The sequence below is a fragment of the Rhinolophus ferrumequinum genome, chromosome 18, assembly GCF_004115265.2.
Source record: "Rhinolophus ferrumequinum isolate MPI-CBG mRhiFer1 chromosome 18, mRhiFer1_v1.p, whole genome shotgun sequence".
Lineage (NCBI taxonomy): Eukaryota > Metazoa > Chordata > Mammalia > Chiroptera > Rhinolophidae > Rhinolophus > Rhinolophus ferrumequinum.
Window position 1 is genome coordinate 61,142,660 of NC_046301.1, and position 25,834 is coordinate 61,168,493.

The 25,834-nt window shown below is 55.1% G+C and overlaps 3 protein-coding genes across 12 annotated transcripts in view; 2 read left to right on the forward strand and 1 right to left on the reverse strand.

The window, feature by feature from the left end:
• The window catches only part of AP3D1 (adaptor related protein complex 3 subunit delta 1), a 35,743-nt gene extending 34,468 nt beyond the window's left edge, over positions 1 to 1,275 (forward strand). For all 4 annotated transcript variants that reach the window (XM_033134028.1, XM_033134026.1, XM_033134027.1 and 1 more), the window contains one exon: positions 37 to 1,275. Coding sequence is in view for 3 of the 4 variants with exons in the window: in XM_033134026.1 (XP_032989917.1) it covers positions 37 to 132 (96 nt within the window). In the remaining variant the exon portion in view is untranslated. The remainder of the gene's footprint in view (positions 1 to 36) is intronic.
• A 1,456-nt stretch (positions 1,276 to 2,731) lies between these two features.
• On the reverse strand, positions 2,732 to 5,382 carry IZUMO4 (IZUMO family member 4). Of its 5 annotated transcripts, none has more exons than XR_004425524.1 (11): positions 5,104 to 5,382; positions 4,927 to 5,007; positions 4,771 to 4,842; positions 4,435 to 4,449; positions 4,238 to 4,264; positions 4,065 to 4,140; positions 3,838 to 3,885; positions 3,741 to 3,755; positions 3,393 to 3,410; positions 3,162 to 3,250; positions 2,732 to 2,827 (listed from the first exon to the last, which is right to left on the reverse strand). XR_004425524.1 is itself a non-coding variant. In XM_033133467.1 (11 exons), the coding sequence occupies exons 1-11, from the start codon at positions 5,315 to 5,317 to the stop codon at positions 2,737 to 2,739; spliced, it is 672 nt and encodes a 223-aa protein (XP_032989358.1). In that variant the 5' UTR covers positions 5,318 to 5,382. The 5 variants fall into 5 exon arrangements, 4 of the variants coding, with proteins under 4 accessions (XP_032989361.1, XP_032989358.1, XP_032989359.1 ...); XM_033133467.1 differs by having other exon boundaries at positions 2,737 to 2,827; positions 3,162 to 3,176; XM_033133468.1 differs by lacking the exon at positions 4,435 to 4,449 and having other exon boundaries at positions 2,737 to 2,827; positions 3,162 to 3,176.
• A 294-nt stretch (positions 5,383 to 5,676) lies between these two features.
• Positions 5,677 to 25,146, forward strand: MOB3A (MOB kinase activator 3A). Of its 3 annotated transcripts, XM_033134563.1 has the most exons (6): positions 5,677 to 5,915; positions 10,717 to 10,863; positions 11,205 to 11,293; positions 16,773 to 17,292; positions 20,899 to 21,101; positions 23,797 to 25,146. In XM_033134563.1, the coding sequence occupies exons 4-6, from the start codon at positions 16,872 to 16,874 to the stop codon at positions 23,824 to 23,826; spliced, it is 654 nt and encodes a 217-aa protein (XP_032990454.1). In that variant the 5' UTR covers positions 5,677 to 5,915; positions 10,717 to 10,863; positions 11,205 to 11,293; positions 16,773 to 16,871; the 3' UTR covers positions 23,827 to 25,146. The 3 variants fall into 3 exon arrangements, with proteins under 3 accessions (XP_032990454.1, XP_032990453.1, XP_032990452.1); XM_033134562.1 differs by lacking the exon at positions 11,205 to 11,293; XM_033134561.1 differs by lacking the exons at positions 10,717 to 10,863; positions 11,205 to 11,293 and having other exon boundaries at positions 5,678 to 5,915.
• The last annotated feature ends 688 nt before the right edge of the window (positions 25,147 to 25,834 follow it).

Consider the following 25,834-nt stretch of genomic DNA (forward strand, 5'->3'; position numbering starts at 1 on the left):
TGGGGCTGCAGCGTTCCCGGCGGTTTCCCTTTTCAGGGTGAGAAGTCTGTGTCGGTGGATGGCAAGTGTAGCGACTCGACGCTGCTCAGCAACCTGCTGGAGGAGGTGAAGGCGACACTGGCCAAGTGCTGAGTGTCATTGGCGAGACTGCGATGGAGAGATACGTTCCAAGTGCTAGGTTTCTCCTGTCGCATGTACTTATCCAGCCCCGCGTTAATCTAAAGCCGCCGTGTCACCAGTTAGACATCGAGGTCATGTGTTCATTGATTTCTGCTGTCATCTCTTTTACTTTGCCCCTTCCCACTCTTTGGGGTGAAACCCCTTTTCAGTCCCCAAACCAGCAGTGGCTCCTGTAGCTGGGGCTGGCTGCATGCCAGCCACGGGCTGCCCAAGGAGCCAGCGTGACCGCTGGCCAGGCCAGCCCTGGTGGGCTCTGGATGCGGGGCAGTCAGCGGATGGGTGGCTGGGAGGGGGAGCATCCTGCTTTTGTGGAGTCATCCTGTCCCACAAGCCCCCAAGTCCCCTGCCTGGTGGCACTTGGGGAGTGAAGAACGGGCCGGCTGCTCACCACGGTGACATTGACATTACCCGTCACCTGTCACAGTTGAGTCAGGTCCTCTCTCCCCAGGACACATGGTGGGAAAAGGGTCGTGCAGGCCGCTGTCCATTGCATTCTGTGTCCCACTGTGGTGTTCGTGTGCCGGGAGGATAATGGCGGTGGACACCAAGGGTAGGGATCCATCTGGGACCCCTGACAGAACAGGGATTTGACCTTTTTGTCAGTTTCCTTTCAGTAGAATATGTCTCGGTTGGCCTTATTAGGGGCAACTTGTAGAGTGCTACAATTCCAGGTCCCTTTCTCGTCACTGAATGTTCCACAGGGTTTGTCCCACGTATGCCTGCAGCTGCCAGGAGGGCCTAGTCCTCGGTTCCATGGCCCTGGTGGTGAAGCACGTGTGTCCTGGGGAGGCCGGGCCCCTTTAATGCACCTCCCAGGCAGGGCAAGGGGACCCTTCCCACCCCAGTAAGATGGAACTTTCCTCAGAGATGATGGTCCTCAATGACGTTTTAATTTTCCTTTTGATGAAAACTGTCACTTTAGCATGTAATCTATTGCAGAATCCTGTGCAGTGATTCTAGAATCTCAAAAATTGTATGATGTGTTATATAAGAATTTATTTGCTGTCAACATTCCCGTGTAAAGGAGAGACATTATCACGCTGCTGTCATGATTTTGTGTCAAGATGATCAATAAACTTGCAAAACATACATTTACCTGTTGGGTCTCACGCCCGTGGCAGTATGTGCCCCGGTCATCACTCCACAGTGGGGGAGGGGGTGGTTATTGCACAGCCGGCATTTCTAGACAGTCCCTGAGCTGCTGAATGGGGGCTGTGGGGCACCCAGGCGGAGGGCAGCGTGCTGGGAAGCCCTGCCCCTGTTGCCCCCTGCACCCCCATCCCTTCAGGAGATGACATGACCCCCATCGGCTCTCCAGGCCCCTGGGTTCAGTGTAGTGGGGACCCCACTGGTGAGAGGGGCAGCAGTGGGAGCAGATGTTGGGAGGTCCTGCTGGTATTGCATTAATTCGCGTTTCCACGGGCCGTCCTGATGCTGCGTGGACAGGGATAATTCGAGCTGAGTCAGGCTAGGTAAGTGGACAAAGACCAAACCAGCCACAGCTTGAATCCCAGAGTGTGGGAGGTCGAGGAGTGAGCACAGACCGGCCGCACAGTAGACCCCAGCTTGGGGTGCCCTGATGGGGAGAAAGGCCACCTTTTACCAGCGTTCACCAGGAGGCTTTTTCCGGCTGTTCTTTAGGAAAAGGTGCATCCTGCAGTGGTGCCAGCCGCACGGGCTGGAAAAGGCCGAGGTAGCAGGAAGAGCAGTGACCATGATTCTGGTCGTCTACCAGCCCTGCTCCCAGCACGTGGCCCTCAGGAGGGCGCTTGTTCAACACATCCTGTGACTGCCATTGGACAGTCTACCCGGAGTGTCACCGCTGTTTTAACCCCTGCCGAGTTTTCCTGACCTAAACACAAATGCTCCCATGAAAATGTTGGCCAGCATTGTCCGCGAAACCTCAGCAGAAAGCCATGCAGGGTCCCCAGGCTCGAGACAGGCATGCAGACACGTCCGGGCCGTGCTTGCTTCTGAGCCAGCATCCCTCCCAAAGAAGCTGTCTAGCCCCCACCAAGCTCCTCTGGGGAAACCTCCTTCAGAATCCACGTGGAGTGTTTGCAGAAAGCAGCAGTGTAGTGGGGCTCCTTGGGCTGAGGTTCAGCCCCACACAACCTCATGATCTGAACCCTACAACACGCCAGCCCTGGTTTTCATCAGACTGCACTCTGGTTTTGAGTCATAGGAAGAACCCACTTGCTCCCAAACTCATTTCCAGGAGAGCCTGTCCAGATATACTTAGGCAGATCCCCTGGACCCACTGTCTGGCCCCGGTACCCCGTGTGGTTGTCCCCACCCCCACAGGGACTGCTCCGCGATGAGAAGTGTCAGGGACATTTAATCATCCATCCAGTAGCTCTGATCCGGCCTGGCATCTGCCATATACAGACCCATCTCCCTTCCCCTCCTCCCCCCTCTGCCCAGGCTCTGATGGGGTGGGGGAACCCCAGGGAGCAGCAAGCTGCTCCACAGGGTCAGGCTGGGACAGCCCAGATGAGTCCCGGCCCCACGTCGAGGCTGGGGCGGGGCCGGTGGGCTCGCGGCCGTCAGTGGCCGTCAGTGCTGCGTCAGGCACTCAGAAGCAGTTTCCAGGGTCAGGTTGGCCAGGTGTGGGGGCTCTAGACATGTGAAGCTTGGTGATACCAGGCTGTGAGGAGACAGGCGCCTCAGTAGTTCCTCGCCCTTCCCCGCCTCCCCCGACTACTGGGTCTCCACTGGGGACTGGGTCTCTCCTCCCCGTGGGGGCATGTAACAAGGTTGCACACAGACCCTCAAAGCTGAACGGGGAGGCCTTGCCTGTTTTTTGGTCCCCACCCAGTATTCCCATGACAGGCTGCAAAAGTGCGTGGGTGGAGTCTGCTGTAAATTGGCCTATGGGTTTTGATCTCTGGCTTAAGCACAACCCCTGTCCCTGGAGCCCTGCCCCAGCCCCCGCCCCGGCCCCGCAAGGTCTCTGCAGCCTCTTCCTCTGGGTGACTCACAAGGCTGGAGTGGTACTGGGCATCCAGGTGGCGAGGAGGAGGACATGTTTATTCATGAAGTGATCACATGGATGTTGCACAGGTGATGTCTGGCATGTCCCAGGTGCAGAGAGAACCCTGCCTGGCTGTGCCCACCCTGTCCAACACCCCCATCCATCGGACCCCACTCCACCCGTTCTCATCCCCCACCCAGGCCAGGGCTTTGCAGAAGACGGGCCAAGGGGACCTTACCTCATGTTGGTGTCCTGTCTGAAAGACATGATCAGGCCCCGGTCAGCCCCGAGTTTGGGGCTGAGGCTGTGCCTGTGATCCCCAGGTCCCTCCTTAGGGCCCACACATCGTGGGGGGTTCCTCCTACGTTCTGAGCACAGCCCTGCCACCCCCAGGCTTTATGGGGACCATTTGACCAGGATGATCTACCCTCTTGTGCCAATTGACCTCAGAGACCCTCGAGGGAGGAAGGGGCTGGGGCCCTGAGCAGAGGGGCCAGGTCCTGCCTCCTGGCGGCCGACCCTGCACATACTTACCCTGCTGCCTCTGATAAAACTCACGTTGGGTTTGGGGCGACAGGGAACTTACTTGTGCCAATTATTTCTATAATGACAGTGGGTTTAGAGTCAGGAGCCAAGTGGCCTCGGTCTGGGTCCCCTCTCCGAGCGGGGCTGCCCCAACTCACATGTAAAGGAGGAGGCCCTGCACAGCTGTCTCCCATTGCACCGATGACCTGCAGGGACATGGGGCGTGAAGGTGGTGTGGCCCCGAGGTCACAGGACCAGCTGGGTCCACCCACCCTACCCAGGTGGTGAAAGGCCAGGGAGGAGGCACAGGAGGGTCCCCTTGGGGAGAGGCTCAGACCCCGTGGACAGCGGGGCCCTCAGCATAGCTGCCACGCCTGAGCCCTACTCGCAGTTGTAGCCAAAGCAGACGACATGTGAGTCCGTGCAGTTGATGCATGAGATGGTCTCATACTGGAAGATGCCTGTAACACAACGAGAGGTGGCTGCGGGCTCCCCTCATCCTCCAGGGCCCCACACTGCCACCCTTGCACCCCACAGCCTGGACAAAGGCACACTCACCACAGTGACGCTGACAGTCGATACGGCCTGTGCGGGGACAAGAGCACGGTGGGCGCCTTCTAGCAGGCCCAGCCTGTCCCCCGCTCCAGCCCACCTTCTCTGGTCTGCCCAAGGCTCAGGGTTTGTCCATCAGCCCCGTGGTATGGCCCCAAGCCTGGGATGGAGCCACCACGGGGCTGGGCTGCAGCAATACTCACTGGTACCTCCAGGGACTGGTTGGGAGAGGTGGCGGGGAGGGAGGCATGGGATTTATCCTTAGGGGCCTTGCCGGTTGGTGTCCGTGAGATGAAAGGGTCCCTCCCTAGGGGAGCTGCTCTGCTCCCCGCTTTCTGTGCTGTCCGTGCCAGGTGCAGGCTCTAAGTTCTACCACCCAGCTGCACTGATACCCTGTCCACATCACATCACTCCAGCCCCAGCCACACCCTGGCCCGGCCCCCCCATCCTCTATGCGGACTCTGAAATACGCCCGTGGCCCTGAGTCCCCAAGGCTCTGGGCAGCACCCTCTCCCCCCTCCCAGTCCTTATTGGCTCACTTTCAATGATGGCATTCTGGATGAGGTGCACCTGCTCCCGGAAAATGGCTCGAAGCTCGCTGGGGAAATACCCTAATGGGAGGAGGCAGGAGGAAGAAAATCAAGCTCAGGCGATGGACAGAGGGGCGTCTCCTGGGCCGGTGGGCAGCCCCTTACCCGGGAAATACATCTTCCCCTGGTACAGCTGATCCATTTTCTGGTATACGGCGTTCGCCACTTGGCCCAGCTTCTCCCGGGCTGGGGGCGGGAAGAGGAGGCGGGTGAGCTGCCCGGCCGGTGTCTGGCTGGTCCGGGAGCGCTCCGGGGCGGGACCCCCCCCCACCCCGCACTCACTGATCTCCGCGGGGATGGCTAGGTGCAGCTCCTTCATCGTGTCCTGGCTCCAGTAGGTGAGCAACGAGCCCGACACGGGGATGTCGCCCACCCACCAGGACTTGAGGTTCACGTGATGGCGGTAGAAGGAGAATTTCTCCGAGAAGTTGCGGTGGCAATGAAGGCAGCCGCGGGCCAGCGCCGCGGTCAGGCCCAGACACAGAAGCAGCGCCATGACCCGCCCCCGTCCGCCGCGCACCAACCGACGGCGCCCTCCAGATCCTGGCCGAGCCGCTGTACCTCCCCCGGCGCAGGCCCCGCCCCCGCAACGGACAACTGACGAGGCCGGTTCCGCCTCCATGGCACGCCCACGAGCCGCCCCTCCAACCCCCGCGTCTCCAAACCCTCCCTCATCTTGGCCCCGCCCTCAGAGCGCCCAGACCGGTGCAAACTTCTTCTGGGACGGCTCCTGCTGGAGGCCCCGCCCCGCAACCCCAGCACTGCGGAAGCTCCTCCCACGGGCTGAGCCGCGAGCAGCAGCCAATGGTATCACGGCCCTTCTTTGACTGTCAGACAACGTAGAGCGCGGTAACCGGGTCTGCCCCTCTCGGTCTAGACGTCCGCCCCCAGCTCCGCTTCCGGAAAAGACTCGGTCTGTGGCGGAGGTAGATCCGGCTGGGCGGGCGTGTCCGGGGCGTGCGCGGTGTTCCTCCGCGGCGGGCTATGCTAACGGCCGGCGCTAACGGGTGGCGAGGCAATCCGAGCAGGGGCCTGACGACAGGAGACAGAGGACGGAGGGGACTGCGGCACGGCTCTGCGGCGTGAGACGATAGGTGGGTCCTCAGATGAGCGAATACGGGCAATGGGAGTTCTAGTCCCTCAGGAGAGGCGAAGGCGGGCTGCGGGAAGCGAGCTGTAGTGGGCTTTCGGTCGATTTCGGCTACAAATGTCACTTTGGGGTCAACCATGGGCCGTGACACTAACTATCGCCAGGACCCCGCTTCCTGGTTTGGATCAAGTCCGCAGGATTTCAGGGTTTCCAAACCACCGGGACTAGGTTTTTAAAAGTGCGCCTCTTGCTTCCTTGGCTCCGGAGTCACTGAGCACTGGGCAAGGGCTGTGCACGAGGTATCGGCGGTGTCAGCACTGCCCATTGAGGGGACTTCACAGCCTCGTCTCTGCACTGCCTGGACGGCTGTCGTTTGTTTTAAATGACTATTTTATAAAATGTCACTGAAAGAGGAAGGGGAGTGGATGGAAAATACAGAAAATCACAAAGCAGAAAGTAAATCATGGGTGACCTACCACCCAGAGAGCCACTGTGAACTTTGGGGTAAGATTCTTCCTGTCTTTTTGTTTATTATTTTTATAGAGGTTAATTGGCACACAATGAGCTGCACATTCTGAAAGCATACTGTCGGGTAAATTTTGAACATGATGCACTTACACTTTGGCATGTTTCACAGCCCAGGGGCCTGCCTGCACCATCTGGTTTTGGACCTGCTTCTGTTACACGTGGCCTCCAGGCAACTGCTTCCTCATTCCTCAGTCCACCTAATATGTAGGGGGCTCTTATCAGCCCATTTTACAGATTCTTTGCTGAGTGATGCCAGGGTCCCACCTCTGGCCAACGCCTGGTGGAGCCCCAGCGCCCCTCCCCACTAGTTGACGTCTTAAGGACTGATGTTTTTCCCTCACCTGTTTGCGCTGTCCTGTCAGGGTCTGTTATCAGAATTTATTAAACGAGTGTACTGATTATGGAGTGAGAACACAGCAAGTGGAAGACCTGGCTGCCCTGGCCCTCTGCCTGCAACCCCCAGGGGGGCCCAGCCTCCCTCCTCCCTGTGGGAAAGTCCCCTTTGTTTCTTCACCCTGGAACCTACTCTGATGTGCTCTCCCCTCCCTGGGGTAGGCATCCAGCACCCACCTCAGACAACACCTGTCCCATTGGTCTTCCAATAGGTGGTTTTTTCCCCCTCTTTTAAAAACCTCTGGTCAGATGGGTAGTAGACTTGTTAGGATTATCCCTTTGTGAGGGGTGTAAATGTCTAATCATTGTGGTGTTTTGTACACCTGGGACTAATAATTAAAAAAAACACACAACAACCTCTCTGGAGCTGACCTGTCCAGGACAGCAGTCACCAGCCATGCGTGGCTAATGAGTCCTTGAAACATCGCGGGTCTAAATTAGGATGTGCTGTGCGTGCCAGGTTGTGGAGATTGTTATGTTCCCAAAAGGCAAAATATCTCCTTAGTATTTTCTCTACTGAGATGGTGTCTTGCTGCTTTTGGGTTAAATGGAATATACCCTGTTTTCCCAAAAATAAGACCTAGCCGGGCAATCAGCTCTAATGCGTCTTTTGGAGCAAAAATTAATATAAGACCCGGTCTTATATTATATTATATTATATTATTATTATACTATACCTGATCTTAAGACCAGGTCTTATATTAATTTTTGCTCCAAAAGACGCATTAGAGCTGATTGTCCAGCTAGGTCTTATTTTCGGGGAAACACGGCATTAGAATATTAATTTCAGCAGTTTCGTTTCTTAGTTTGCAGTGTGGCTACTGGAAAATTTGAAATTCCACATGGGGCGCACGTTGTATTTCTAGTGCCTTCCATGGTGCTTATTCTTTCCACAAATGTATGTCCATCTCCTGCTTTCATAGACTTTGTTGTTTTTTGCTTCCTGTTTGTGGCTCTACTAATTTCTTAAATGGGGTGAGCTATGCACGGGGTTTAGCCAGACGCTCGCTGTGTTGGGATGGGGGAATTGGAATTAGGTATAATTTTTTTTAATAGACTACTTTTTAGAGCAGTTTCAGGCTCGTGGCATAGTTGAGGCGAAGGTACAGAGACTTTCCAGTACCCCCTACCCCCATACATGCAGGGCCTCCCCCACTCTCAACATCCCCCACCAGAGCGGGACGTTTGTTTCCAGGATGAACCTACACTGACAGGATTAGCGTCAGGTTCACTCACTGTTGGTGGTGTACATTCTATGGATGGGGGCAAATGTACGATGACATGTGTCCACCATTAGTGTCATGCAGAGTACTTTCTCTGCCCTAAAATTCCTCTGGGCTCCACCCATTCATCCCTCCTCCCCACCAATCCCCATCCTTTCACTGTCTGTCTCATTCTGCCTTTTCCAGAATGTCCTAGAGTTAGTTGGAATCACAGTGTGTCGCCCTGTCAGACTGGCTTCTTTCCCTTACTCATCTGTATTTAGTTGTGTTTTTTCATGGCTGATAGCTTACTTTTTATTGGCACCTCCCTAAAGAAGAGACTGTGTCTGTATCATCTTTGCATGTCCTGCAAAGCCAAGTGCAGCGAGAATTCTCCCTGTGCTGCAGTCTTAAGTGGCCTCCCCTCTCTCCCCTTGTCTCCCCCTCTCTCCCCACTCCTCATTTCTTCCCCTTTCTCCCCTTTTCTCCCTCTCTCTCCCCCTTTCTCCCCTTTCCTCCCCCTCTCTCTTCCCCTCTCTTCCCCTTTCTCTCTCTCTCCCTCTCCATCTCTCCCCTTTCTCTCTCTCCTCTCTGCCCTCTTCCCCCCCACCGCCCCCGCAGAAGCAAAAGAGGTCATTTCAGTCCCTGAGGGTTTCACAGAAGTGCGAGTTCAGTTCCTGAACTTTTTAGCGTTTCATATTCAGACAGGTGTAGGGCGGGCTATTTCATCTGTGCAAACGCTTTGGCTGTGCTCCTAAGTTCGCGGAAAAGTCAGCCATTAATCATCCTTCAGGAGCTGTTCTCACATCCCCAGAGCCTCATAAAATGGAGGTTTAACAAAATTCCCCAGCAGCGGCTGGGAACTTGGGTGTTTACTCTGGGAAGTTCCAGATGAGCCCCAGCTGGTGAGCCCTGTTCCTGATTTCCTGGAATCCCAAAGTTCAGATTACTTAAGCAGAAGCGGGGAATCTGACTTAAGAAACTGCATTCTGGAAAGGACAGGGTAACTCCTGCCGACCGAGTCCCATGTAACACATCGAGGTGGGGCCAGGCCATTGCCTGAGGGGGCAGTGTCTGGCACTGTGGGTGCTGAGCAGCAGCCCTGGCCCCACCCACTTGATGCCAGGAGCACCCCCAGTCATGACATCTACAGATATGCAGACATCACCTAGCGTCCCCTGGGGACATGACCACCTGGTGAGACCACAGCTGTAGCTGACTTGCTGGGAGCTTACAGCACCCAGGAGAGAGTGTGACCCTTGAGTGGAAGGACCTGGCTCGTGGTGGACGGCTCAGAGCTGTGGCTCCTTTACCCTTCGTTTCTCTCCTCCGAGGTCAGTCACAGTCAAGTCCACGGCCCCAGGATCACGATGGCAGAGGGAAGCGTGGACAGCCAGCGAGGGCAAGTGTGTGCGTGTTCAGGGGCACCGTTCCGTGTGTCCTGACACACAGGCTCTGTTCAGTTAGGACGTGGTGGCATCTCCTGAAACCTTGGGCCGAGTCCTCAGAGGTGGACACAAGGACCCATAACCACTCACCTTCTTCTCCTGTCTATTCCCCAGGCAGCACGGTCTTGTCAAACACTGTATCTGTATTTGCCCTGTGGAAAACTAAGGCAGGGGGAGGAGTTCTCTGTCAGGTGCAAGATCCTCACGCTGGTCTGTGCACACCTCAGGCCCCCTCTATTTTTCTGGAGCAGACACGGACTGTTAGGGACCCCAATTCAGGTCCCAGCCTACTTCCATTTGCTGCGGGCTCTCTGCTCACAGGCCCTGGGTGGGTCCCTCCTGCCTCTCCCGGCTGCTGCTGACTTAGTGGCAGCCCTTGGTGTCCCTGGGCTTGTTGACGCAATACCACATCTGCCTCCGTCGTCACAGGACCATCTCCCCTGTGTATGTGTGTCCAAATCTCCCTCTTTTAAAGATGTGTCATTGCATTAGGGCCACCCCACTCCAGTGTGACCTCACCTTAGCTAATTATACCTGCAGAGACCCCGCTTCCAAACAAGGTGACAGGACTTGAACATATCTATTTTGGGGACATGATTCCACCCGTAATGGGATGGGCAGTGACTGCTGATGGGCACAGTGTCTTGGGGTGACGGGAGTGGCCCGGAATTAGAGGGGACAGTTGCACACTCTGATTTTCCCAAAAGCCACCAGCACGTGTACTTTAAAAGGGAGGAATTTAAAGGATGTAAATTATGTCTCAGTTGGGCTGGAATCTAAGGAACCCCTCAGTAACACCTGGCCTGGGGCGGCCCCCACAAACCTCACTACCTGCCCTCGAACAATACAAGTTGGAGAACTTCACCCAGGAAACCAAGATGTGAGTGCAAAACACCAACAAAATGCAAACACCCTCCCCCTCCCTATGCGGGGATGGGAGGTGGGGGGAAAGGCCGAGCCGCCCTGTGAGTGCCCCGCAGGGTGGGGCCTGCCCCTCCAGCCCCACCCCCACCAGGTCTGGGGCAGTGTCAGCCGCAGAGGCAGGCTGTGGAGGCACCAGGCACCGGAAGGAAGTGGCGAGGGGCTGGGCCGCTGCGCCTCTCTGGGGGGGTAGAGGGGGTCACAAGAGGCGGTTGCTCAGAGGAACTGTGTTTTGTTTTGTTTTCAGAAAAAAAAAAGGGGTGGGTGTATGTTGGCTCAGCGGAATTTTGTCATCTTACCTGTGTCACTCTAGAAACTTCTAAGTGCCAGCACATCTTGTCTGACTGGGAGCCAGGAGACCTCTTAGAATTGGATTTCCAGACGCTGGTCCCACCATTCCCCACGCTGGTGCCCTTGGAGGTGTTCTAAAAGGAGCTGGGAGAAAGGCTCTGCAGAGACGGTAATGGGGTGTGGGGGAGCGACGGGGGTCGGCGGCCAGCCACCCCTGGGCCGCACAGAACGTGGGTGTGTTTCTGACAGAAAGTTGTTGGCTTTGATGGGAATTGCCCATCCATGAAGGTTTCCAGAAAACCATTGTTTCCACTTAAAAAAAAAACACCCTCCCACCTTCTGAGAAGAGTCAGGAAGGTGAGTAGCAGCCTCGCAAGCTCCTTCCGCTGGCCTGCCCAGTCTTACAGAACCTTCTAGAACTTTCTGGGTGACAGCTTTAGGTAGATGTGGACAGGGACAGGGTGGCTGGCCTAGAGGCTCTGCGGTTCCCTGAGGCTCCTGTCTGCGCAGGTTACTTGTCCCCAGATGAACTTGTCGGGTTCAGCTCCCAACCGTCACCCAAGAGGCCCCATAATAAATAGAAGGCAGCAACCGGTCAGGTGGGTACAGATTTGTTTGTGTTGGGGTCCCATCGGGTAGGTTTGCTGCAGGGTAAACAGGAACCTACAATAGAGGCGGTTGCGGGGCCCTATGGCACAGGGCCAGCCCCCCTCAGCTAGTAGACCCGCTTCGTCTTGCCAAGTGGAGCTGCCCTCGCCCATGTGAAGGGGTGTTTGGAGGCTGCAACAAGACCAAGCATGAGAAAGTGTGGGCTCTAGGAAGCTCCTCGCTTTTCTGAGCAGCTGTTTGCATATTCATCACCTGAGCAGGTATGAGGGCTGCTTGGGCAGTTAGCAGTTCCAGGTGGTGCCTCAGTGTCCTTACCGTCAGGTCTGGCACACATGCCCATGGCATGGAGGGTCCTGGGCTGCCTCAGCTAGTCTCAGAGATGAGGGTTGGGAGGTGGCCTCTTACTTGGAGCTTTCTGGAGGGTGTTGGGCTGGGCCCCGTCGGGCCCTCCCGTGGTAGAAGAGAAGCGGGCAGGTGGGTATTTATGGCTGCACCTGCCCTTTCCCCTCTTGGGTCCCTTTCCCTTCTTGGAGGCACCACCTTCCACCCTCCAGGTCCAGGGCACCTGGGGCCATGCCCACCCACAAAACCAGAGAGGGTCACTGGTCTGGACTCTGCTGTCGTTGCAGAGGTGCCCGGTGTGGGAGAGCCCCGCCCAGAGGGCTCCTGGCCCGGGATTTGGGATAAAACGGGTGGAAGCCGGAATAACAGAGAGCTGGTGAGTTATGGCAGTACGAGGCCCGACAGCAAGAACTGCAGTTTCAACCACAGGATCCATGCATCCCGCTCAGTCAGGCTTCTCGTCTACCAGCGGCACAGCCTGAATCACTGACCTACGTAATCATCATAAACTAGTTAGTACTGAGTTGTTATCCTCTAACCCAGGGGCTCTCTCCTGGGGCAGTGATGCCCCCAGTGGACACTGGGCGATTCTGTGGTTGTCAGCACAGGAGGTGCTCCTGGCATCAAGTGGTGGGGCCAGGGATGCTCTTTAACACCCCACAGTGCCCAGGACACCCCCACAGAGTGTGACCTGGCCCTGATGTCAGCAATGCCGAGGGGAGACCCTATTGGGGCCTCATTTTCCCCATCTGTAAAGTGGGAATAGTGTTTTCCTCCAAGAGTCACTATAAAGTGCCTAGCTGGGTGTTAACCAATGTGGCAGGAAGTGACAGTGGGGGCCAGAGCCCCAGGGCTGGCTTTGGGGAAGGAAGTGAAGGTATGTCTGGTCTGGTGGTCGGCACTGGACCCTCCGTGCTCCAGAGCACAGCCGGCCTCTGGTGGTGTCATTCGCACTCCGGGCAAATGGTTCACTGTACCTTTGTTTTGTGTAGTTGGGTTGCATTTCACAGCAGACAGCCGTTTTACAGGAGTGCCTGCCTCAGTTTGAGAGAGAGGCAGCATCTTTAGTTCTTTGAGATTCCCGGGGCAGAGGCTCAGCTAACACTTGCTCTGCTTGTCCCCCTACTTTTAAAAATAACAGCTTTGTTAGATACCAGTCACGTATACTACACGCCACCCACTGAAAGTGCCCTGTGCACTGACATCTGGTACAGTCACAGTGCTGTGCAGCCACCACCCGTGGCCAGTTCCAGAACACTCCATCAACCTAAAGGAAGCCCCATCCCCATCAGCAGTCACCCTCACCCCCTTCCCAGCCCTGACAACCACTAACCCACTTCCTGTCTCTGTGGACGTGCCTGTTCTGGACGTTTCACGTAAATGGAATCACACACTGTGTGTCCGGCTTCTCTCAGGAGCACCGTGTGTTCAAGGTCCATCCACGTTGTGGCGAGTGTCAGCGCCTCCCTCCTTTTCACGGCTGAGTAATATGTCTTATGTGGATGGGCCACACTGTGTGTGTCCATCACCTGCTAATGGACACTCGGGCTGACCCCACCCTTCAGCGATGATTATGAATCCTGCTGCTGTGGACGTCCATGTACAGGTTTTGTGTGGACATGTGTTGTCATTTCTCTAGGGTAGACGGCTAGGAGTGAGTTGCTGGGTCAGATGGTACCTGTTTGCGTAACTGCCAGACCACTTCCCACAGCACTGTCCCATTTCACATTCCCACCAGCTGGGCACAAGCATTCTGATTTCTCCCCGTCCTCACCAGCACCACTGATTGTCCTTTTTGATCATAGCCATCCTCGTGTGTGAGGGGGTTCCTCCCCTTTGCACTGGCATTTCTCCCATCCTTCTGGCCATTTTGTCTTTGCTTGGCTCCTCTGTCCCCATGTGCAGCTTTTGGGTTTTACATGGTTTGGGCCACATGGAAGCGCAGCTCTGCCCAATTTCACCAATTGTGTGAAATGACCTAAAGCAGGGTCTCTTCCCCACCACTGTTCCCTACCCTCATCCCACGGCACTGAGACACTGTGGCTGGGTCGCTCTCTGGGGGCAGGTGGGCACATCCTGGGCACTGGGATGCTTGGCCCCACCGTCTTGATGCCAGGAGCATCCCCAGTCTGACAACCCTAGAGGTCCCCAGATACTGCCCAGCGTCCCCTGGGGGCAGGCTCACCCAGCTGAGAACACTGAGGTAGGCATTTTGTATTGTCTGTCTAGTCTCTGGGATTAAACCAAAGGCTTCCAGAAGACAGAGCTTGGCCTTCTGCTGGAAAGTCTTTGTTAAGCAGACAAAAACTGTGCTGGCAGTTTGCGGCGTCCCCTCTGATCCCAACAATGAGAGAGACTCGCATTGCCTGCAGTTCTAGAGGAATTTCTGGAAGGCCAGGACCTGGGAGTCCCCTACCCTCGTAGATACTCTTCTACCTGCACCCAGAGATGGGAAGGGAACGCTGGGCTCCAGGAGGTGGCAAAGTCACCACTCAGCTCTCCCTAAACACTGGCTGAAATCATCAGTGCCCTCGGGCCATTTTACCCTCAGAGTTACTCTGCCTTTGCCCCCAGGACACGGTGTATGTGTGCTGGCTCCCTTGGAGTCGGGCAGGAGCCTCTGGGCCCAGGACGGACTGGACTGGACCTGGTGTAGGGCCGCACTGTGTCCTGGCTGAGCCCAGACTCTGGATCACTGTCCCTGGGGGCCATCCTGGGCACTGCGGGTTGAGCAGTGTCCCTACAGAGGTGTGAGGCCCGTTTCAGACACAAGATATCTAGAACTTTCTGATAATTCGGCTGTTCAAAGCACCTCAGTGGTAATTTGATGCACAGTGTGCTGGGTCTGGAGGGCAGGGTGCAGGTCACAGCAGTGAACTCCCAGTGTTGACGAAAGGACTTTCAACCTGTAGAAGAACCTTGTAAGAATTTATAAGAGTTTATTTGAGCGAAACTGAGGGCATGCCCAGAAGCAAGGTCTCAACGAGCTGAGGAAATACTCTAGAGAATGGCGGTTTGCAGTTCTTTCTGCTTTTGGACTCGAAGGAGGAACAGGAAGAAAGGTTACATGAAACCACTGGTGGGAGGTTAACAAGATTAAGGAGAAAACAAAGCAGGAAATCGATAGGATTGGCTAAAAAGGAAAATGCAGACACGGGTGGGTGCAGGATAGTTCAGGACAGCTGACATTTCGCATTTACGGCACATAGAGGTGGTATGTGGGTGACAGGGTGACTATGAGGGTGGTTACACCCGCAAGGGCTCTGGCATTTCAAGGTGTGTTATCCTAGGGACACGAGCATTTATTTGGACAGGGCTCCCTTAGGGTACAGGCTGCCTTTCACTGAGGAAGCCTTGGTCGTGGCGCGTGAGTGCCCACCACGCCCTGCCCAGGAGGAATTTGTGATCAGACCACCCCATGTGGTTACTGTCAGTCACTGAGCTTGTCAGGTTTACCCTGTTGCCCCTTCTTTGTTCACACTGAAATTTAAACTCAGCAAAAGGGGTCTGGGAACTCACTAGAATGTTGTCACCGGTTATTCCTCCCGCGGGCGGGTGCACACTGCAGCTAGCCAGGAGTTGCACAGGCCCTGCTCTCACTTCCTCTCTTCTGCACTTCCCCTTCTGCGGCTTCTCCCTGGTGAGCTCCCCAGAGACCCCGACATACACAGTCCCAGAGAGCCGGGATGGGGGGGACGGGGGGGGGGGCTGGGGGGCTGTCGCCGACTAGCACCACCATGGGGGAGGCCGTGGTGACTGCGGCCTGAGTGTTCGCTTTCATCACTGGACACAGGGAAGAACAGAAGCAACAGGAATTTCTCCCCCGCCAGCCCCGCTGGAGGGTGTCGGCAGGGCTGGTCCCTTCTGAGCCTCCAGGGAGTGTCTGTTCCAGGCCTCTCCCAGCTCCGGTGGTGTGGCAATCCCTGACGTCCCTTGGCCTGTGGACATATTACCCCATCTCTGCCTCCCATCATCACATGGCCGTCTCCCTGTGCGTCTCTGTCTTCTTTTATAAGGACACTTGTCACTGGACCTAGGGTCACCCAGATAATCCAGGATGAGCATGGCCCGATATCCTTAATCACATTTGCAAAGACCCTTTTTCCAAATAAGGTCCTGTTCTTCCTTCCCGGGCATGTGGACATGTCTTTACAGATGCTACCGCTTAGCCCGCTGCAGTTACCCTTAGTTGCCATGCGTGTTTCAGCGCTCTTTCCCACTTCACAGAAAGCCTCTGGGCAGGGGCGGAGGACCTGGATGGTCTGGGTACCCAGGGGCCCTGACTCAGCATCTCCTGCTCTGAGGAGTCGGGACACCCACGGGGCAGTTTTGTTCTGTGCTCTGTGGAGCTGGCACCCTTTTAGTGACACTCAAAACCACGAGTCCTGGTTAGACATTTATGTAATCTATGAAGTGATCCCCCCAGTAAGTCCAGTACCCATCTGGCACCCTACATCTTTATGTTATTGATTATATTCTCCATACCATAGTTCATATCTCTGTGACTATTCTGTGACTACCAGTTTGTACTTTGTAATCCCTTCACCTTCTCCCCCATCCCCCAACCCCCCTCCCATCTGGCAACCATCAGTTTTTTCTCTGTATTTCTGAGTCTACTTCTGTTTTGTTGGCTCATTTATTTTGTGCTTTAGATTCCACATATAAGTGAGATCATATATTTGTCTTTCTCAGTCTGACTTATTTTACTTGGCACAATACTCTCTAGGTCCATCCATGTTGCAGATGGTAAGATTTCATTCTTTTTTATGGCAGAGTAATGTGCTGTACACATAAAACTAATACGCAAATAATATATATTGAATGTCAACTTAAATATATATATATATATTATATATATAGTCACAGGATGTAAAGTACAGCATGGGGAATATAATCAACGCTATTGTAACAGCTGTGTACAGTGTCAGATGGGTAGTAGACTTCGGGGGGGTTATCACTTTGTGAGGGGTGTAAATGTGTATTTATGTTGTTTTGTACAAACTGAAACTTTAAAAAAAAAAAAAAAAAAAACGCAAGTCCTGGGGAACTCCCCAGTCCTGCCCACTCATGCTTCCAGAACTGGGTTTCTGGGAACAGATGACAATTCTTCCTGTTTCTTTATTTCAGATCTTAGGGAAGACCCAGGGCCCCTGAGTTTCCCGCCACCTCTGGGTTGGTGACGGGCACGAGCATCCCTCCAGGAGCACGCAGCGAGGCCGAGTCACGATGTCCAACCCCTTCCTGAAGCAGGTCTTCAACAAGGACAAGACCTTCCGCCCCAAGCGCAAGTTCGAGCCGGGCACACAGCGGTTCGAGCTGCACAAGCGGGCACAGGCGTCGCTGAACGCGGGGCTGGACCTGAAGCTGGCAGTGCAGCTGCCCGCCGGCGAGGAGCTCAACGACTGGGTGGCCGTGCACGTGGTGGACTTCTTCAACCGCGTCAACCTCATCTATGGCACCATCAGCGACGGCTGCACCGAGCAGTCGTGCCCCGTCATGTCGGGGGGCCCCAAGTACGAGTACCGCTGGCAGGACGAACAGAAGTTCCGCAAACCCACAGCGCTGTCCGCCCCGCGTTACATGGACCTGCTGATGGACTGGATCGAGGTGCAGATCAACAACGAGGACGTCTTCCCTACCAGCGTCGGTGAGTTGGGCCGGGGGGCCGTGCCCGCGATCGGCTTTACTGAGAGAAGCCCCAGGCCAGGAAGTCCTCCGCTTACAGTGCACAGTCCAGTGGCGTTCAGAACATTCCACCCCCCAAGATAAGCCCCGTCCCCATCAGCAGTCACCCCCGACCCTCCCTAGCTCCTGACAACCACTGACCCACTTCCTGTCTGTGGACGTGCCTGTTCTAGACATTTCATGTAAGTGGAATCCCACACTGTGTGGCCTTGTGTGTCTGGCTTCTCTCATGAGCCCCGTGTGTTCGGGGTCCATCCACGTGGGGGCGGCCAGTTACCTCAGTTGGTTAGAGCGCGGTGCTAATAACACCTAGGTTGCCGGTTTGATCCCTGCATGGGCCACTGTGAGCTTCCCCCTCCTTTAAAAAAAAAAAAAAAGGTCCATCCACTTTGTGGTGAGTGTCGGTGCCTCCCTCCTTCCCACGGCCGGGTAGCACTCCATGTGTGGACGGGCCATGGTTTGCTTCAAGTAAAGGCTCTTGAGATGGGGCAGTTATTCTGGATTATCCAGGTGGATCCTAAATGTCATCACAAGGATCCTTACAAAGGGGTGGCACATGGAAATGCGACAGATAGAGAAAGGTAATGTGACAACAGACTTCAGAAAGGGATCGTGAGCCCAGGAATGCCAGCAGCTTCCAGAAAAGGCAGGAAATGGGTTCTTCTGGAACCTCCAGAAGGAAGCAGTGCTGCCCCCACCTTGACCTCAGCCACGCGAGACCGATGTGGGAGCCCTGGCCTCCAGGACTGTGAGGGAGCACCTGAGCCGCAGGTAATTTCTTACAGCAGCCCCCGGAGACCAACTCAGGCCCTTCTCGCTTTCACCATCGGTCTCAACACAACTTCATGGGAAACGGTGAACGGGTCTGGGGGCCCATGTCCTTGTGGGTCTCAGGCTCCAGTTCTTGGTCGCTGGTCAAGTTTCTCACCCCTCTGGACCTCACTTGCCATCTGTACAGGAAATGGCCAGAGGCTAGCAGAGGGCTTTCAGAGGCCCGTCTGAGAAAAGACTGGCCCGCGATGGACACTTTCTCAAAGGAGGAATTCCTGGATAGCCCCCGACAGGTCACCAAGACTGTGTTGCAGCCCTGAAGCCTGGCCTGCACGTGTTCCCTGTTCTGACTCGACCTGCTGGCACAGGGCCTCCTCCTAGATCTTAGACCCTGAGCACCCCTTGTCAGCCCCTCGTCTGAGAAGGAGAATGCCAGCAATTTTATCAAAGAGGAAACTGACGAAAACTAGAAAATGAACTTGGCAGACACCACACGGCTGCCCAGCAGCGGTTCTGAGGCCACACCCTGACATCCAGGCTCTCGTCATGGGTTCTGGGGTTGCTGCTGCTTTCCCCGGGGGCCTGCCTGGCCCAGGCCTCACCTTCCCGCCCTGTCTGCCAATCCTGGGCCCCTCGGCCTGTTCCGACCCAAACCAGGAAGGTGGAATGAAACGCTGTGCACATAACAGCGGTACCTGCTTCTTGTCCACGATGCTTCTGAAAACCAGAGCCTGCCGTGCACCCCTTGGGGTTAGATTTGTGGCTGAGCAAGGGAAGGACAGGCTCCAAGTGCCGTCGACGCCTGTCCACCCACTTAGTCGCCAAGCCACCAGCCCGTGCTCTGTAGTGTTAGACTGAGGCCAGCAGACTTTTCCCAAAGAGGACCAGACAGTAAATCTCTCCGGCTTTATGAGTCAGATGTTCTGTCTCAGCTTCTCAGATCTGCCATGTAGCCTGAAAGCTGCCATGGACACTATATGAACAAAATGGGCGGGCCTGTGTTCCAATAAAACTTTATTTACAAAAGCAGGGGTGGGCTAGATTTTCACCCCCGGCATGAGGGTACCATTGCAAGCACAGGCAGCACAGTCCTGAGGATTCCATTTCTAGGCCCTTGTCCTAGGCTGGGCTGCTCGACGTGGCCCCCTCCCCCAGCACCGCCCTGGAGAGCAGGGAGGGGGTGGGGTCAGCATCAGACCCAGTCTCGTGTAGGTCGGGCTCCGAGCCAGGAGCTCTGTTTTGCCTTTCTCTGCTCCATGTTCTCTGATTTCTAACCACTGTTAGAGGCCCTTAGTGCATGGGGTCACCACCCCCTTGAGGGGACCATCCCTCCATGTGGCTTTTAAAGGCCTTCAAGGACAGCACCTACTCCTCAGACACCCGTGAACATGGGCTCCTCTCAGGAGAGTCAAGCATACCTTCTCTTCAGCCTTTTCTCCCATCAGGTGGAGAAAACTGAGAAGTCTCACTGATGCTGAAGGAACCTTCCTCAGAGTTAGGTCCCCCACGAGCCGCTGTGACACAAGACTGTTCAGACGCTTGGAGCCAAGGGAATATAATACCGTCATCAGTTCTCACTCAGGGAGGCTGTTGCTCCCAGAGCCGCAGGAGGGCGCACGCGCAGAGAGCCAGTTCCTCCCCACTTGCTTGTAACTGGACACGTCTCAGACCCTTTCCCATTCTGAGGAGCCCTGTCAGCTCCCCGGTCAGGGCTCCGGGTCTCGGTTTTGCTGCGGACACCACGTCGTGAGCCTTCCCACACTCGCCTCGACATCTTTGGGCCGTTACCTAGCCGACCACAGGCCCCCTGAGCACAGTGCTGTCCAGCTGCTGACATCCCATCTCCAGGGGGCATGTGTCTGGTGCACCAGGGCTTCCCCACGGTTAGCGACATCTGTGTGTCCCCTGGGCCATGAGCCCCTGAGGCCCTCTCTTTGAGGATGGGCTGGTCTGTCCTTTCTGGTCCCAGGCGCCCACCTGGTAGCTCTGGTTGGATCTCATGAACACACGCCTTCCATCTGTCCTGTGGGGCATGAAGTCTTGGTGGACAAGTGGGAAAGAGCCCATGAGGGCACACGGTGCTGTGAACGTGCCAGGTGCCACCAGCTGTCACCTAGAATGGTTCGGATGGGGAATCTCATGGTGGGTATATTTTGCCAGTTTTAACAGATAAAGAAATAAAGTGTTAAATTCAGTAACAGGAGAAGAAATTACAGCATAGTCTCTGCATTCAGTTAAGCTGTGACAAGACCATCAAATTTAAATATTATAAAAGCATACTAAGAAGGAGAGAGATAAAGATAGCAAGTGGAAAATACCAAGTGAAAAAAATATGTTTTTATGTGTTGTCCAATATCTGTTAAGAAAAATAAACGGTACTAGAAATACGCACACACAGAAGCCCATGGCCGGACCCCGAAGTGGAAACAGCAGACCCACAGCTGGCAGACCTGCAGGCCGGGAACGTTCTGGTTCTGAAAGGACTCTGGGGAAAGGCAGAAGGAATGCGTGGCTCCCAGAGCGTTCCCAGCGAGGCCTCGACACCTGGGGTCTGAGCAGCTGACGTCAGGTGCCCTGAGGATGGGCTTTACCTGTCCCCATCCTGTCCCTTGGACTTCATTAGGCAGCAGAGTGGTGCTGCACTTCAGAGGGCTCCCTGGGGCTGGCGCCGCAAATACCAGGGTTGGGCGTCCTGGAGAATGGGGCTCCTCCTGGAATGTCACCGGCCGTGGCGGGCTGTGTGACCACAGCAGGCTGTCAGCCCCTCTGAGCCCCAGGTGACCCCTCTCTCGTGCAGGCACGCCGTTCCCCAAGAACTTCCTGCAGGTGGTGAGGAAGATCCTGTCACGCCTGTTTCGTGTGTTCGTGCACGTGTACATCCATCACTTCGACCGCATCGCGCAGATGGGCTCCGAGGCGCACGTCAACACCTGCTACAAGCACTTCTACTACTTTGTCAAGGAGTTCGGCCTCATCGACACCAAGGAGCTGGAGCCACTGGTGAGAGGGCCGGCGAGGTGGCAGGAGGGAGTCACTGCAGCCCCCGATCCTGGGGGCCCAAATGCCCAGAGTCAGCAAGTGAAGCAGACATTGGCTCTTTAGATTTTGGCCCACATTTGTGATGGTGACACTGGATGTAGGTTGCTTGGTTTCCAGAGTCTGGTGCCTGGGGCCCACCCACTGGATTTCGTTTTGGTTCTTTCAGCTGCCACCCTGTGGGTGGGTGTCATGGGGATGCAGCCCCATGTGATGCAAAGGCCCTGGATACTGGGGCTGCCGTGCTGACAGGTCCCCTAGGGGGGCACCCCCATTGCTTGGCCCAGAACGGTTCCAGGAGCTCCTTCCTGCAGCCACACCCCACTCACTATCCCGGTGGGGGAAGCTGAGTCTCCACAGACACTGAACCGCATAGAACGTGCACTGAACGAACACACAGCGGCCCATGGCCCCAGTGGGCCCGTCTCCCCAACCTCCTCCTCTTCATTGAAGTAAAATTTACATACCTTAACAGTAGCCATTGTGAACTGAATAATTCAGTGGCTTTTAGTAAATTCACGGGGTGTGCGACTGTCACCTCCACTCATTCCAGAATATTCCATCACCCTGAGAACTGCGAATCCACTTCCTCTGTGTGCGGATTTGCCAAATCAGTCAATGTTGACCCCACCCTAGAGAGGGGATAGTTCAAGTAGCAGAAGTGGCTCACTTGGGACCCTTCCTCATCACATGAGCTGTAGACTTAGTGCCTGATCAGTGCTGGACACCTCACACTTCCCCAGGTCCAGCGCAGGGTTCCCCAAATTGCTTTGAGCAGGACCTGTGGTGTCAAAGGGTGGCAGGTGGCTGATCTCCCAGTGCCCACCGGCCACCACCATTGTTCACAAGGGTCAGGAGCGTCCCTTGGGTCCTGGTGGGGCCAATGTGAGAACCCAGGACTGGTGCTCAGAACCCCCAGAGTTATTATGGTAGTGGGAGCATCTACGTGGCCCTCTTTGGGCACCCCCCCAGCTTGGAAACGCTGGGGTGACCCGGGGCTGCCCCGACATCATAACTCTAGGTTCCCTTCTCAGGCCCTTGCAGGGCCCCTGGATTCCATATGGGCACTTTTTCTGGTGTTTCCTCCATTGATTTGGGTCTTTGGGTCTTTGAAAGGCTATTCTTTTACTTTTTTTTTTTTTTTTTTAAGATTTTATTGGGGAAGGGGAACAGGACTTTATTGGGGAACAGTGTGTACTTCCAGGTCTGTTTTCCAAGTCAAGTTGTTGTCTTTTCAGTCATAGTTGTGGAGGATGCCGTTCAGCTTCAAGTTGTTGTCCTTTCAGTCTTAGTTGTGTTGGGCGCAGCTCAGCTCAGCTCCAGGTCCAGTTGCCGTTGTTCGTTGCAGGGGGCACAGCCCACCATCCCTTGCGGGAGTTGAACCGGCAACCTTGTGGTTGAGAGGACGCGCTCCAACCAACTGAGCCATCCGGGAGCTCAGCAGCAGCTCAGCTCAAGGTGCTGTGTTCAATCTTAGTTGCAAGGGGCGCTGCCCACCATCCCTTGCGGGACTTGAGGAACTGAACTGGCAACCTTGTGGTTGAGAGCCCACTGGCCCATGTGGGAATCGAACTGGCAGCCTTTGGAGTTAGGAGCATGGAGCTCCAACCGCCTGAGCCACCAGGCCGGCCCCTCTTTTACAACTTTTAAAAATTGCTAAAAACATCTTCCCGTCACTTTTTCAGTTTTATATATTCCCTTGCAGGCTTTGGCTATCAGTACACATTTCTCCACAGTTAAAGTTACTAGTACACACACTTAATGGGGAAGGGGCTTTACTCTGGGGGGTGGAATGTTTTGGAACAGGGAGATGAGGCCGCACTCTCTCGTGGATGTCAGTGCCGCTGAATCGTTCACTTTATAATGGTTCATTTTATGTGAATCTCTCCTCAACTTGTTATTTACCAAATACTAAACACTGTGGTGTGCACTTTTGTGATCTGCTTGCGGTTTTTTATAATTTAGTGGCATAATCCCATCATCATTTCTCTTGTAGAGATGCCTAGAGTTTTCTCTCGAAGCAGCTGGACAATAACGTAATAAGGTCTTGACTTTCCCCATGGTTTTCTGTGGATGACACAGACTGTATGACGATCTGGTCAGCTGTTTTGCAAGATTTTCAGGGTTTTGCGAGCTTGCGTAATGTGACGGTGGGCGTCCTCATGCCTCCACGTCTTGTTTATCAGTCACCTGTTGAGGACAGATTTCCAAGAGTGGGTTCCCCAGGTGAAAGGTTGTTTTACGGGTATTCGTCTTTATTTATGCCCAGGCTGCTTTCCAGAAGGTTCCTTCTGGTGTCTGATGCAGTGTATGAGACAGGGGCCAGTATACTGTGTTTTGTGAATAAAACTTTATTGTCACATGCAGCCACACACTCATTGCTGTGGCTGTTTTCAGCAACAGCACAGAGTTGAGCAGCTGGATGGGCAACCAGCTGGTGTCTGTAGACACCAGTAGCTTCTCTGGCCTTCACGGAGCTTGCCATCGCAGGAGTGTTGCTGTCTGTTCCCTTTTCTGTAAGGTTTGGCTCTAAATGAAGCAATGAAGCCCGTGCTTCCCTAGAGACTGCATCCCCGCTTTTCCGTGTGTGTGTGTGTGTGTGTGTGTGATTTCCGTTGCCTCTTATGATGATACCTGATGTCCTGCTTGTTCTTAACAGAAAGAAATGACCGCACGGATGTGCCACTGAGGCCCCCTTGGCCCCACTGTTCCTGAGGCAGTGACAGGGCCATCTCCCCGGAACATGGACCGTGTTTTCAGGCCCAGCAGCTCAGTGACCTCCGCAGCCATCGGACAGCATGCTCTGTGCTGCCCAAGCTCCACTGAACACTGGCATTGAGTTGTCTCTCTGATTCCAAGGTGGCAGCAGCCATGGATCTACGCATGGCAGGGCCCAGCCTCCCCGAGCTCTGCGGTGGGGAAGAGTGAACCTGGACTCTGGTTCTGTGTGCTGTGAGCGACCAGGAAAATCCACTTCATCTGTGAAGCACTTGCATCTGCCCAGGGGCGAGCTCAGCCCCCACCCACCAGACACAGCAGGCCTGGCTCCACATGCCCCTAACGTGCTCAGAGTGGGAGGGGACAGGCTGCGGGCTCCAGGTCAGCGAGACAGGAACCCGCCTCCACCAGGCCCCCCATAGCCCGGTGTCTGTCACAGAGGTACGATGTCCCCTGCTCCCTCCCCTCCTACCTTTCTTCCTCAGTCTCTTTCTGTTCCTTCAGTCCCTCCAAAACACTGGGCTCATCTTTAAGGGCTTCCCAGATCCCACACCTGCACCCCAGGTTTCCTGGGGCCTTTCACATATCATGAAAGATTGAGTTTTTTTGCAGTCTCCCTGACGACCACCTTGAGATGTTGGGGGAAGAAAGTTTTCTACCTGTAAACAGTGAGCCCACCGCTCCTCTAGATAAATGCCCCTGTGTTCTGAATAACACGATGACCCTGCACAGAGCCTGGCTGCCCGCTTTGTGTAGAAACCTTGTTGTGGCCCTCCATGGCCACGGGACGAGAGTCCCAGCACTGTCTCCACAGGAGGTGTGGCCAGGGCTTGTGTGAAGCCACTCGAAGTGACGGAAGGAAGCCATATATTGCCCCCAGCTCCACCCTCCCTGCCCGCTGGTACCTGCAGTGGCCTATCCCCTGGCAGCCCTTCCCCCAACCACACTTGCCTCTGGGGCCCTCCGATGTCTGGGGTGCTCGCAGAGGAGAAGGGCGCTGTCACCCACACCAAACAAGTGTGATTATCAAGGCGTTGGCCCGGTCCTCCCAGACACCAGTGGGTCCACACGGACCCCGCAGGATGCAGAAAACCGCCTTAAGGAATGTAGCTCCTCTTAAATGTAAAACCACGCCCAAACGCCATCACCACTGTGCACCCCCAGATCACCTGCTCTTACCTTCCGCCCGGTCAGGTCAGGGAAGGTGGTGGGGACTGTGGGCAGGGAGGGTCCTCTCCCACGCCTGTGGGTGTTCCCACATGAGCATCCAAATAAATTGTGCCATTTTTGTACCCACGGCTGCTGGCTGTCATTTCTCTTTTCCTGTCAGAAGGGCCTGGCATCCGGACATGTCACTGCCATCACCAGTGCTCTCAGCCCCAAGGGCAAGGAAATACTAGATGTCACAACAGTTTGTGGTCTGACAAAGGGCCCCAAATACATAAACAGATGCACAGAATGTGGGTGGCATTAGAATGTGATGGGGAGCAGGGTCGGGGGAGGTGAGGATAAAAGTGTCAGACACAGGCCGGGGTTCTGCTCTCTCATCGTCCTGCCTGAGTTGCTTCCTGCACTTACCAAACATGATCCTAACTCCTTGCCTTATTGCCATGTGAAAGAACTTTCCAGAAAATGGGCTGAGCACAGAAGAATAGATTGAGAGGGGACAGATAGGTGTTTCTGTTCCAGCTGTGACTATCTAGCTTTGCGACCTTGGGCACAGGACAAAGTCACCCTCAAAGTTTTCTCGTGTGTGAAAAATGGGAGTCGATTTTACTCAGGGGCCCCTTTCAAACGTAAAATTTCATGGCTCCAGAGCCAGCAGCATTTGGTCTTTTGCAAGGGGGGTTGCAGCCTGTGCTCCTCAGGAGGATGGCAGATGAGGCAGAGGTGGATGCCAGGCCACCGGGTTTGCCGGCCACCAGGAGGAGCCTGCGAGCTGCTATGGCTTCTGGCCGCCAGAGGGCGCACTGGCTCCG